The 13,701-nt window shown below is 43.7% G+C and overlaps 1 protein-coding gene across 1 annotated transcript; it reads left to right on the top strand.

Moving 5' to 3' along the window:
* Positions 1–9,512: 9,512 nt before the first annotated feature.
* LOC112894709 (pseudo histidine-containing phosphotransfer protein 5-like) lies at positions 9,513–11,997 on the top strand. The gene is made up of 6 exons (XM_025962500.1): positions 9,513–9,875; positions 10,077–10,207; positions 10,323–10,391; positions 10,959–11,030; positions 11,278–11,350; positions 11,624–11,997. Exons 1-6 carry the CDS (start codon positions 9,816–9,818, stop codon positions 11,672–11,674), a joined length of 456 nt encoding a protein of 151 aa, XP_025818285.1. The 5' UTR covers positions 9,513–9,815; the 3' UTR covers positions 11,675–11,997.
* The last annotated feature ends 1,704 nt before the right edge of the window (positions 11,998–13,701 follow it).

Raw genomic sequence — 13,701 nt, 5'->3', positions numbered from 1 at the left:
GGAACTGAGTATGATCATCTATTTCATTTTGCGTTCATTGCTTGTCCCCTGAGTGCCATACCATCACTTAATAGTGTTGCTACGCGCTGTATTTGAAACTCGTTCTTTGTGGATGAAGCACACAATGCAGTTTGGAGATTTGGGTGGACACGAGAATGATATGCCATCAAACTGTTCGCCTAGCCATGGTATCTCTGGAAGCTCAACCACCTCTCCGGTGAATGGATTTGCAGCATACATGTACTTGTGACCTCTTATCACCAGAACCCATCCATCTTTCAAGAAGAGTGGCATTTGAAAGTAATCTTCACATGGCACCATGTTGTTGTTCTTCATAGTGTATTCCTTCCCAATGATGGGATCAAACAGTTTGAACACACCTAGAGAACTAGAGCAAATACTCATCAACACTGGGTATATTTGGTACCTCTTTCCATACTGCGTTGGCTTATTGATAAGGCTCCATCCCTTGCAGACTTCCCAAACATTCTAGTAGTCAATAAAGGATACCCCGGGACAAGTTCCTCAGCCATCTCAATGGGAATATCAGACCATGGTGCTAGTGTTTGTTCCATGTCTCCATCAGAGTTAAGTTTGATTTTGGTATTCAGCTGCCAAAAAAATATTAGTTCTGCTGCACTAGGTTTAGTTTAATATATATGATCGAACATTGATTGGACAGAAGGTAACAATCTGAACTGACTTGGCTACAGAGTATGGCCAAATTTTCACTTAACATCTTCTTGAAGCTGCGCAGAATATCAGAGACAACGAATTAGATACGATAGTGCCTGTCCAAAATATGAAGAAAGGAAACTATTGCTTACCTTGATGGAACCACCTAGTACATATTACCAAAAGAGCGTGTCAGTAGACTGCAGCTCATCATCCGATCATCCAACCGGATTGTATACAGTCGAATACCAGCACGACAATCTTCGTGTAGTAAATGAACACAAATAGGCTGGATCCCAGCTCCACTTGCAGAGGGCAGCACAACACAATTGCTACTGCTAACAAAAATTGCCCTGTCACCAGTGCTTTCAACCTTCTCCCAAACATATTAGATGTCCAATTGATGAATGTCCATGTAGATGACCTGTGAGTTGTAGAATCTGTGGGTGTAAAATTTGAGGAAGAAAATCTGGCTGTCAGACTCCACCAGATGCCTTTTATGCGCCCAACGCATTGTGCTAGGATGTGGTATTCCCCTTCTCTCAAAGCTGGCACCGACGGAGGAGGATAGGTGCGCACTAACCATGACGAATGTGTCCATGTCTGTGCGCACATACATTGTGCCCTGAGAGCCCACGATTTGATAAGAAATGACATGGTGTGCGTCGTCGGTCTCATCAGCCAACTCCCACCAGTCCTCATCGCTGGGCTGGCACAGGTATCTCTCCTCCTCGCCACCATCATTTTCGTTGTCCTAGGCCGTGAACATGATGATGCAGTCAGGGAGGGTTGCCGGGGAAGAGAGGGCACACTTGCTGAGATGCTCCACCGGGGCAAACAACGGCGGCAGCGAGATCCTAGATAGGGAGGCCAGGCTTACCATGAAGCACTCATGGGTGCCGCCGTCAAACATGAGCAGCCATTCCCCCTGGAGGTAGGCCAAGCACTGCTTGCCCCGTAGCATCTCCAGCCCCAGGGTTGCTTCACGGAGGCCGGCTGCGGCGAAAGGGTCCATGATCGCGGGTTGGTCGTCGCCATTGAACCTGATGAGGAGTGGTTTCGATCCGATCTCATCGAGTTCAGGAGGCATATGCGAGTCCTTGGCCTCCGACGCCGTCCTCCACAGATTATCTTTTTCTCCCCAGCGATGTCGCGACTCGCATATGTACTGAATCTGGCTTTATTTACGAGTAAATTCCATATATGACCCTACAAATAATACTACTTTCTTCTATAGTTCTCAAAAGTTGAATCTTCCGGTCCTATTTTTAACTTCTACCCCTTCTTTGACCTACTGTCAACTATGTTAGTTAACTCATATCATTTCTTGACTAAAACGACCTCCAAATCACCTTCAAAATTCATAAAACTTTTTACAGTGATATAACTGATGGAGATGAATCCATTTTGAAAAAAAAACATATTCATCGTTTATTATCTTAAAATTAAAATTCATCAAATTAGGCTACCTTTTAACACTATCTGATTTTTTATGGCAAACAACTACTATCCAATAATTGGTAAAAATACCTAATATTTTTAAGATGAGATGTATTAATTTATAAAATTATTGTACTATATGTTACTTAGATATTTTTGAAGTTTTTTAAAAAAATTTAAACTTTCTGTAACATCCTAATTTTTGATTTAGGAGCCTAAAATAATTTTGCTAGATTTATTGCAAGCTCGTTAAGGCTTTAATTAATTTATCTTGAATTTAGAACATTTACCGTGAATGATAAATTAATGTACTTAACCATAAAAAATATAAGAAAAATAGAAGTTGAACATTCATGCTGCATTGCATTGTTTTATTGTTTGAGTTCAGTTGAATTTAATTTTTTTTAAATTTGAATTCAAATAAATTTGCTTGTTTTCTTTTTCCTTCCTCCCTCTTTTCTCATTTAGGCCCAATCCAAATCTCTCTCTTTTCCCTCTCTCTTCTCCCTCTCTTTTCCTCCCTCGCAGCCCAACCCAGCCGGCCTAGTTTCCCCCTCCCCCATTTTCCTTTCGCGCAGCCCAACCAGCCCATCCCCCGCTTCTTGGCCCAACCCGCTGCCCCGCCTCCCTCACCTCTCCCTCCCTCGCTGGTAGGCGGGCCCCACCTGTCGGACCTCTCTCCCACCTCGAGCCAGGCTTGGACTCAAGCCTGAGTCCGGCCAGCGCACGCCTCCCCGCGCAGCCCTAGGCGCGCACGCCGAGGCCCTCAGTCGCCCCCCATAAATAGCGCCCCCGCGACCCCTTGACCCCTATCGAAGCCGCAGCCGCCGCCCCTCGTCTCGCAAAACCCTAGCTACGCAGCGGCCTCTTCGAGCACTCAGTGCCGCATGTCGCGCCGCCGTTTCGCCGCCCTCCCTTGACGACCGAGCGCCGTAGGAGCTTCGCGTGGAGGTGAGGATCTTCTCCGGCCTTTTCCCCCTCTCCCTCACGCCTTCTCGCCGCGGCAATTGCTCACCGGAGCAATCGTGCCGCGCGCCGCCGTTGAACTCCCCTCTCCGGCCCGCGGCGTCCCATCCCGAGCCCCTAGACGCGTTCTCCATCGCGCCCTCTCCGTCCTGACCTAGACCCAAGTCGAAACCGAGCCCTGGACCGCCGTTTGGCGAAGTCCGACGAGCTTCCGGCCGCCCGTCGGCGCCTTTGCGCTGCCTCGGCCGCCCCCCGCTATTGGATCCAGATCCAACGGATCAGACCAGATCTACCCCGAGTCAGCCCAACCCCGTATCAGTCAACCCTTGCCGGTTTTGCAAAATGGCCCCTATATTTTTATGAAATCAACCCGAAGTGCATTCTAGTTCAAAAGTATTTGCGAAACCGTCCTTTTTCTTTTGTTTTAACCCCTGTCTTTTTCTCAAATCCAACCCGCCGTCCCAACCCGTCGGTTTTCCATGCTAACTCCCAATTTTAGGTTTATTTATATTTTAGCCCTCGATTTCTTCGTTCAGAGTCCTTTTAGTTTTAAATATTTTACAAATAAATCCCTGGATTCATATTTTAACCATGACTTCTCCGCTTTAACTTTGTTTTCATTGATTCTTGTGCTCACGCGATCTTTGCGACGTGTATGGTAGCTTTATAATCTTGTTTTGTTCTGTTTACATTGTTTAGTGTATTGTTTCTTATTTGTTATACTTGTTTGCTTGTATGATCTTGCGTGGTGCGATAGACGGTGCGCAGTTCGAGAATTTGTAAAACCAAGACTTTGAAGACGCCCCTGAGCAGCAGTAGTGCTTTAAGGAAGGCAAGTGGTTCTTGATCATACTTTGATCCTAATAATCTTAATACACATCTTTATTTTTTATGCATGCATGAGTCTATAATTCGATGGATCCTAAACTAAGGACGTGCCTAGTTTTTATTGTACTTTCTTGATTAAATCTAGGTTGTTTTACTTTATGTTGTAGCTATACTAGTTGCTCATCTACTTAGACTTTGGTTGGTTACCTTGAAAAAAATGCTACACTTGTTTTACTTCATGTTCTAGAATAATTTATGGTGGTAATTATAAGATTATTACTTTAATTGGAATATGGAGAACCACCAAGAAAAATAGTGCAACCACAATACTAAATGGGTCTAGTCTTGACTAATTAATTAGAAACTTTAGCTTATGATAATTTTACCGAAATGGCAATAGGGGTTGCATCGTTGGGTATAGCTCGATCTTCTTGAGATTATGATATGTTGAGATTATGATATGGTTCTGGTTAAGGCGTCTTCCTCATTAGGGAGAGTTATGACCGTTTTGACTTGAAAGCTTAGAGAAAATTCGTAAGTTAGGGAATCTTTATAAAGACCTTGTAGTGAATCCTTGCCACTCACCTTGGAAGTGTTTAAGGGCCTTGCAAACCCGGGCATCAAGGGAAACATAAGTTGTGGGTAAAGTATACAACCTATGCAGAGTGAAAAACTGATATATCAGTCATATTCATGCTTAAGAGTGGCTTGGACCCTCACATGATAATTGAACTTGAAGATGATCTAAATTGATATTATTTATTTATGTTGCTGATATCTATCTCTTTTACGTTAAAAGTTTATGATATATATTTATACTTAGTTAATGTTAATACTTGCTAAATAAAATTTTACCAACTAAAAGTGCTTATCGCAGTCAAACCATATCAGCTATTTCTTGAAATTGGCCTTACATGTCATATAATTTACTCCACTTGCTGAGTACCGACCATAAGTGTATTTACGCTTGCTTTATTGAAACCAATACTGCTCAGAACAAGATAATTATTCAAAATTTTCTGAAGACTTCGTGGACTTTTAGGCGTATGTCTCCTAGTCATCTGCTTATGAAGTGAAGTTCCGCTGATAGTTAAAGACGTTCATTTGTTTGCCTAAGATTAAGACTTTCGGTTATGTAATAAAATACTATAATACTCTCTTTCATTATGATATTATTTCGAATATATACTTGTATCATCTATCATATATGTATGATTTTGATCCTGGCACACATATTACATGCATCTGGTTTAAAACCGGGTGGATGTGACACTTTCTTTCAAAAAATAAATTTTTAACAGAACTTCAAAATTCTCTAAGTAACATATGATACAAAATAATTTTATAAATTAATACATCTCATCTTATAAATATTAGGCATTTTTTCTCAATTTGTGAATAGTAGTTTTGTGCTATAAAAAGTTAGATAGTATTAAAACGTAAATGCTACATATATTTTGTGCTAATTTGTGAATTTTATTTTTAAGATCGTAAATGCATATGGCTTTTTTTGCAAAATGGATTCATCTCCATTAGTTGTATCACTATAAAAGGTTTATAGAATTTGAAGGTGACTTGGAGGTCGTTTTAGTCAAGAAAAGAGAGGTGAAAAATTACAAGTTACGAGTTAACTTTTGAGGACCATAGAAGAAAATGTATTATTTTTAGAACTATATAGGGATTTACTCTTTATTTATTTGTTTCCGATCCTCGAACGTAACACGCACGAGCACGACGATGACTTGGGCAGTATCGTGTGCGGAAAAGGACTCCGACGCGATTAGGCTGCTAGCCAGTTAGGCCCAAGATCTAATCCTTTTCGATGACCCAAGCCTTGAGCCGGCCTTCCCAGCCCACACGGGAATACAAGGCCCGGTGCAAAACTACACACGGCCCGCCCGCCCTCCCATCCATCCATCCATCTCGCCGCCAGCCCGCCCGCGCCCGGCTCTCCCCAGTCCCCAGTACTCCCCACCTCGCCGCGGCGACGCACCGCCAGCACAAACCACCAAATCCGCGGCGGCCAGCCCCGCCGCCGCCGTCCCCATCATCCTGCGCGGCTGCGCCCCACTAGGTAACTCGCTAACCACTTCACCCTCTGCCGCCGGCATTACCCTCCTGCGTGGCTTTGCGCTCCCGCCGCCCTTTTCCCCCGCGCGCCCTCTCGCCGTCTTTTCCCCCACTTACCCGCTCGGCATCCCCCGATGCGAAACCTGCGGCTGACCTCCGGCTCACGTCGCGCCGCGCCGGGAGATCGGGGCAGATGCACTCATCCGGATGGGGAGGTTGCTGTCCGGGAATCAACGTGTCGTTCTCTGCTCTCTCGATTGGTCGGTACCCGCACCATTCCTTTTTCCCGCTCCCTACCGATACCGCTAGGAGGGAATCGGTTCTTCTGAGGTGACACCAAACCAATCTAGGGGGCGCATGACGGCTAAGACCGTGTGATCTTTGTTTTCTAGTACTCGGATGAAAAAGATCGCTCCAACTTTAGGTGCTGGTTAAACTTCTAGTGCTCGATTCTAGCCGTCTAGCGTCTAGACATCATGCATGGATAGGAGTAGCTTGCGTGTACAACTTCAAAATCTGGAGGAGTGACTTTCAGTGAGTGGGGTACTGAGCTGCAAAAGATCATACTGTGTTTGATTACTGTCTATCGTGCATCTCGAAAGCTTGCAAAGTGTTTGTTTGGTTAGTGTTTTAGTGAACCCAGGTTATACCCTCACCTCAAAAAACTTACCTCTGAATGCAGTTGAGCAGCAGAAGAGGACATATTTCGATTTCTGATTAAATTTTGAAAAGAGACAATTAGTCAAGTTGGTGCTTTCTAGGTGCAAATAGAAAGCATACTAATGTGCCAAAAAGCAATCGAGCTTACACATCAAACAGAACTTAGAAAGCATCTCGGTTCCTTTTTGGAGCAGTGTGGATGATAAATCCATAAGGTCGCTTTTGGAGGTACTGCACACATCCAGTTCATGTTGTGCTCTGTATATGCTACTTTTAGGTTGTGGAAAGTGAGTTCTCAATGCTATAAAGGAATTGCTGAGTGCCGACAACGTGGGCATGCACAAGCCGTAGAACACAGATAACCTTGATATGTGGAAATCGAATGTTATAGCTTGAGAAGTGTTTACAAGGAAAGACAAGCGTAAAAATGGTCAAATTAGCAACCTTTGTTTTCTCAAATGAATCTGGTGCATATCATGTTGATTTACAAATAACATACAGAGCTAAAAAAGTTTTTTGATATATTGGAGGAACCGTGTCTACTATACTTTTTCCACATACAAAAGGACAATGAATCAAAATTTGATTTGTGCAAGGACTAATGTTGCCTTGAGAATTTTCACCAAGGGAAAGAGACACCAGCATAGGAATGAACAGTGCGACCGCATCTTGGGATTTTTGTGAAAATTGAAGCACCATTCGGGGAAGGTAGTGACTGAATAGCTTGCATGTAGACAAAATTTGCAGTTTATTCATCTGTGGCGATGGCAATGACACGTCCAGCATTTTCTTTTCGCCGATATCCATTTCCTGTATAGGCTTTCTGTTTGTTTCGAATTTCTGATCCATGCCATATTCCTATCAAGTTGTGATGTTGACTGGGGATGAAGAGCAATCATCGGAACAATCATTGAATGAATCTCTTTTACCCCTTTTGCAAAAGACTGTTGGTTTTGCCACGTGGTCCAATGCTCCGAGAGAACATTGGCTTGTGACAATTTGATCGAACTGTTGAGGTCTGTTTCTTTGTCCTGCTTTTCTTTGGCTGAGGCTCAAAGTTAGCATCTTGGGCCTATTCTAATTCGCCATCGTTCTCCCAGATTTTATCACCGCATTATGTTTGAACTTTGAGGGGCACAAAAAGATATCTTGTTCCATCTTTCCCAAATTGTCTGATTACATTCTATCCTGCAATTTCTTGCGTAATCTTAGGATATTTTTTTAAAAGCATGCAGTAGTATTCTCTTGCCCACAAAACAGCTAAGAGGTAGCAGTATAAGGTAAATATACTGATGTGAAGTAATCTGACTTAGCTAAGAGGTAGCAGTATAACGTAAATGTACTGATGTGAAGTAATCTGAATTTCTTAAAAGGATTACCCAGTAAATGACAGTTTGGTGATGATTAACACAGAATGAGAGCATTGTTTTACTCTCAACTGAATGTCTCTGTTTTCATATGCAAGTTCGGAAAATTGAGTGTGCTAAATCTTTTCAATACCTGCAAGGAGTTAGGAAAAGCTTCCATCTGCATGTTTCTCTAAGTCTGGAGGCTGGTCGCAATGAAAGCTTAAACTGTTTTTCTGTTGTGATTTTGAAGTAATTTAGTTTACTTTAGCATAACCGACTTCATGATTAACCCATGTTTAATTAAAAAAGCTGACATCTATGACTCTGTGGTAGACTGGTAGTAGAAAAATTTTAAACTGTTAGTTTTTTGTGATTTTATATTAAGGGCACTTTTCAAATGATAGGATTGCCCATGCTTGATTAATTTACAACTGTTGCTTCTTTTGTGATCTGATCGCCATGCCTGGGACTACACCTGTAGTAGTAGTATATGCCTATGTAGTATATGCCAATGTTTTCTTTTAGCAATCTAGCATGAGAAAATTTGGCAGTAGAGGCTGTATTAGGTCTGAACTTCCACTATGCAGTCAAGTGTGTTCAAGTGTAGTATAAATGCAGTCTCGTATCCTGTTCTATGTACACCTGCAGAAAGTCATGTTGCTGTTCAATAACTAATAGTGCCAGCTAATTTTGTGATCTTCGTGGATCATGTTTGTTCGGAAAATAGTCCTGATGTCATGAAACAGATTTTTTTTTTCTTCTCGAAAACACAGGAGAACTGTGTTTCATTTCATTAAGAAGAGAATAAAATACAAAGTAGGGGTCACAAGGATCCCCAGAAAACTACCTACACCCACTCACACACACATAAAGTTGTTGCACGCTCAACATTCACTGGAGGAAAAAATGACCAGAGCACCTATTTTGGGCTAAAAGTCCAGGTTAAGCGACCTCGACAGAAATTGTTGCAAGTGCATGGGCTCCAGCTGAGCAGCAAAGAATGCTCTCATTTGCTACTGATTGCGGAATCAAAGAAGCACTAGGATTAGCACCATTGAAGACACTCATTCCAGTGTTTCCAGATCTCCCAAGCAACCAGGATAACCAATGAATTGAAACCCTTGCGCATTTCCTTAGGAATGTTTTTGAGAGCCAAACACCACCAGCTTGAAAATCGAGTAACTGAAGGCTGTGGTGCTACTGTAACCAGCCCCAACCTCTGTAAGATTTCTGTCCAAACTTGGCGGGCAAGCACGCAAGAGACTAGTAAGTGCTGAATTGATTCTTCATCCTGGTCACAAAGAGGGCACCTAGCCGGATGAGGCAACCCACGATTGGCAAGGCGGTTGGCGGTCCAACAACGGTCCTTGACTGCAAGCCAAATGAAAGTCATGAAACAGATTAACTCTTTCTGTTTGTAGAGTACTAAACTAATCTTGACTCTTGATAAAGCCTAAGCTCCCTTAAATGCTTTCTTTGCGATTGCTGTACACCAGCATGTCTCTTATCAAAAAGAGATGCAGGCTACAAGAATCCGCATCCATTCAAGTCACTCTCCAGAATGTGGATAGCTTGTGCACACTGTGGCAATCAAATCGCCTGCGCACGCAAGATGCTAACATTTGCTATCCAGAAATTGGAATATCTAGAGCTTCACTTACGTCTGGTGGGTGAATGGTAACGGCCTCCTCAGCTATATAAGCATACAGCGCGCTCGACTTTCTATATCCTTAGTTCCCACCTGTTATATTGTGTTGTGACTTGTGAAGTGTGTTCCTATCTATATCATCTCCGCCTTGCCACCTTTTCCCTAGTTCATTCATACAAATGGATTATTCTAATTTGCGACGCCAAGCTGCATCCATGAAAAAGAGTCTCTTTGATCAGGCATGTATTCTGAAAGTTTTTTTTATCATCAGTATATCTTAATGCTTTCTCAAGGACACTAGAAATTTGATCTTAATTCTTCCTATGTATATACACGCCCACTTTTGAACCCATTCATGGCAGTGACTGCTGTACTGTTTTTTTTCATGTTTTTCTTTGATATATCACTTGCTGATTCAGAAACCTGTATTTCACTGACAGGGGTACCTAGATGAGCAATTTTGTCAGGTGGAAGACTTGCAGGATGAAGCTAGTCCTAATTTTGCTGAAGAGGTCGTTACTTTGTTTTTCAAGGACTCTGCCAGGCTAATATCCAACATTGAGCAAGCACTGTAAGCACTAAGTAGTGAAACTTACTTAATAAGCTTTCCTGATGAAAAACAAAGAAGACAAATGATGCAGGCAGTAGTGCTGTACCTGACTAATTAAAACTTTATGGCACTGCAGGGAAAAATACCCCAAAGATTTCAACAAGTGGGATGCATACATGCAGCAACTAAAAGGCAGCTGCTCCAGGTAGATCCAGAGTTTCACCTGGATATATTTGTTCAGTTGCATATGCTGCATGCTGTACGACTGATTCAGTACCGCACACATAGCTTTCCCTTATCGTTTCATGACTAATGAGAACCAGCAAGACTATAGAGCATAACTGAATATCCTGCAAAGCTGACATCATCCAATTTTAAACAAACGCGTGCTCTTAATTTCTTGTCATCACCTGCTGCATGCTTCAGCTTCTTCTTTAAAAAAGGGGGAAATCTGAAACATCTCAAATGAATGCCTCACAAATGAAATCTTCAGTATGCTACATGCATGCAAACCAAAGTTTTTGATGGCTTTATATGGTGGTCTGTTGTCCCAGAAAAAAAAAACTCGGTATTTTTTTTTTGTTTTGTTATTGGACTGTGAGATTAATGTTTCAATGCCAACCAAACGCGTAATATGTGTAGCCAGTGAACTTTTGTAAGCGTAGCATGGTTCTGAATTCAGATGTAAGAAAGCATAACCCTGACGTCTAAACACATCATCATGGTTTTTATATATTTGCGCATGTGTTTGACATTACAAAACTTGATGCAGCATTGGTGCTTCAAGGATGAAGAGTGAGTGCATGTCATTCAGGGATTATTGCGGGCAAGGAAATGTTGAAGGGTATCTCTCTTTCCCCTTCCTCATCCTGTTTGATGCTTTTGTTCTTTCAGACTTTTGTCTCTTATTTGAAGAACCATTTCTTTTGGAGCTTTGATAAAGTTTTCCCTGAATTCTACCACTTTTCTTTTTGTATCCATAGAGATTCTCACAAGTCCTCCTTTCCAAAATCCAAAAACAAAAATGAACTGCCCACGTATTTGGTCCATGTAATAAGAACAGCTGTTATTTTCCATGTTTTGGTTTGCAGTTGTATGAAATCATTCCAGAAAGTGAAGAGGGAGCATGGTGTCCTGAGGCAGAAACTAGAAGCTTATTTTCAGGTAACCATTTCCAAAAAAAAATCTCATCCACTGTTTTGTAACTTGTGCTACGGGGTAGTAAAGGATCTTAAATTTTAGCCTAAATAATTTAAGTGCCAGATTCTAAAAGGGCTGGGCTCTAATCTTATTCAATTTTGAGCTAAATATACTTAAGGATCAAATTAGACTGTGAAGAGAGCACTAGAATCATGATCCGTTACCACCCATTGACACATGACTCGTGGCGGTTGAACATTATCGCTAGCATCTCAGTTTGTGTTTATATACGCGCAGCTGCTACGACAAGCTGGTCCCGCTGGAGCTGCCACCAGGCCTGCTATGTAAGAACGGAGCCTTGTCCCTTGGCATTCTACAAGTTGCAGTAAAATGGAGTATGGCGAAAGGAGATTGCCTGGACGTATGTTTCCAGCTGCCCTGCTCAGCGACTAGGGGCCAGCGTATATGGAATGAAAACCAAACAAGAAGAGATGCTACGCATGTGGTGTAACCGAAATAATAATAGGTTGGCATTTCCAAAAGAAAAAAAAGGACACAGAGAGGAAAGGAGGATAAGAGATGAGAAACCTGTGTAATTAGATACGTGAAAGATGATACTAACATATAACGATGGAATAAGAATACAAAGAATGCGCTCTCTGTTTTTTCCTCTCTATAGTTCCTGCAATTTTTTGTGTGCTCCCATTTTTCATCCGGAGCGTTTCGGGTTGTGTCACGGCTCGCGAGGACAGCCACAAGACGTGTGGTTGCATTGCATGGATCCTCGCCTGAGCTGCAGGGCAGGGCCAAAGAGGAACCTCTTCAACAAAAAAAAGGGTCAAAGAGGAATGCCTGTGGCCTCACGACACGGCACAGTGCTTGCGTTGGACGGATGCTAGCGTGCCCTGGGCGCCAGCGCCTGCCGTCCGGGCTACCTAGTGCACCGTGGTCCGTGGGAGGGATTGATGACCCGCCATGACGGGGGGAGGTGGCACCAAACCGACCAAGCCTGTACGGAAACCGTAGTACTGCGCCGCTGTTCAACTTCAACGCCGATGCACTGTATTTTCACATTGAAAAGAAGCAGGCGCACACCTTGCGCTGCATTCGCGGCAGCTCCTACGTGATGCCCAAAACGATCGCTGTGCGGGCCTTGCCAGCCAGACCCGGACGCAGTGGCAGAGCCAGGTCCCGTGCTGCAGTCCGGTTTATGCACATGCAACATAGTGATATATGAAACTTAAAAATTGATAAACTATGGAAGCTAGCAAGAAGCCAAACGTTTATTAGCTTGTTCAGATCGGGACCTAACTGGTTCCTAGCTCCGCCCCTGCCCGGATGGGCACAGCTGATCTGCCGCCGAGGCGTGCGTGGCACGCTGCGTTGGGGCAGGGAGAAAAAGAAAGCCAATCACTACTCATTAGCATCGGCCGAAGGGGGTGGTTACTCACTCACTCGTGCGTGTTCACAAGCAACAAGAAAAGCTGGAAATCCCAAAGAAAAACATCCTACGCCTCGGCGGTCGGCTCGGAGATTCATGTCAACTGCGGAATCGGGTGGGTGGTTCTACGGCAGGGGAGATTAACGGGAGATCTGGTGGGCCATATGGGACGATGCAGGCCGAGTCCGGGCCCGGACAGGCCTCGAAGGCAGCCACCGGACCCTCTGCACCGACGTGCGGGTCACAAAATATCTCGGCCCCCACGTTTGTTGGGAGCGGCGGGGTCGCTGCACACACACCGCACTGGCGTGTTGTTTCCTCGGGCCAGCTGCGCTGCGCCTGTGCGGCCTCGTCACCCCCGAGCTCGGAGCCCCAGCAAAGCTTGGGACAAAAAAAAAAAAAAAATGCGCCGGTGGCGAGCTGACGACGCCGACCCTCGCTGCTTGCTTTGCAGGGCCTTCGCGCTCGCAGACTAGCATCCGCACCGCGCTTCCGGGTTCTCCCCCTTTTCTCTTTTGTGCACGTTGCGGTGTTGGATCTTGGATCCTGGAATAATCACCCGCGGCGTCGACATGTGCCGAGGTGCGATGCCATATTGTTAGGTTAGGTCTAATATTTTGGTAACTCTGGACAATAAAATTATTTGGAGACACATTACGGGTGCAAACGCTGACGTGCACACAAAGCAGTAAAATTAGTTGAAAAACAACAACAACCACGGAGTGTTCGTTCAAGGAGTACCATATACGGACATCCATAATAGCTTTTGCACTTTCATCTTACCAAGATACTCTACGTTCTTACAAATCAGTCCATTACGCATATGGTACGCACTTTCTGCAGATTCATATCATCGGCGCAAACTTGTATCGAACGGCAGACAATCACAACATCCGGAAATCTGATTCAGACCGTGCGAAGCCTGTTGTAACTG

Source organism: Panicum hallii, chromosome 5, assembly GCF_002211085.1.
Source record: "Panicum hallii strain FIL2 chromosome 5, PHallii_v3.1, whole genome shotgun sequence".
Lineage (NCBI taxonomy): Eukaryota > Viridiplantae > Streptophyta > Magnoliopsida > Poales > Poaceae > Panicum > Panicum hallii.
This window is presented reverse-complemented; position numbering and strand designations above follow the sequence as displayed.

Bases quoted from the DNA above. Each gene is read 5' to 3' on its own strand.
- LOC112894709 (XM_025962500.1), top strand. From the start codon at position 9,816: ATGGATTATTCTAATTTGCGACGCCAAGCTGCATCCATGAAAAAGAGT. The intron at 10,392-10,958 runs GTAGATCCAGAG...AACTTGATGCAG, and splicing joins CTAAAAGGCAGCTGCTCCAG to CATTGGTGCTTCAAGGATGA. The intron at 11,031-11,277 runs GTATCTCTCTTT...TTTGGTTTGCAG, and splicing joins GGGCAAGGAAATGTTGAAGG to TTGTATGAAATCATTCCAGA.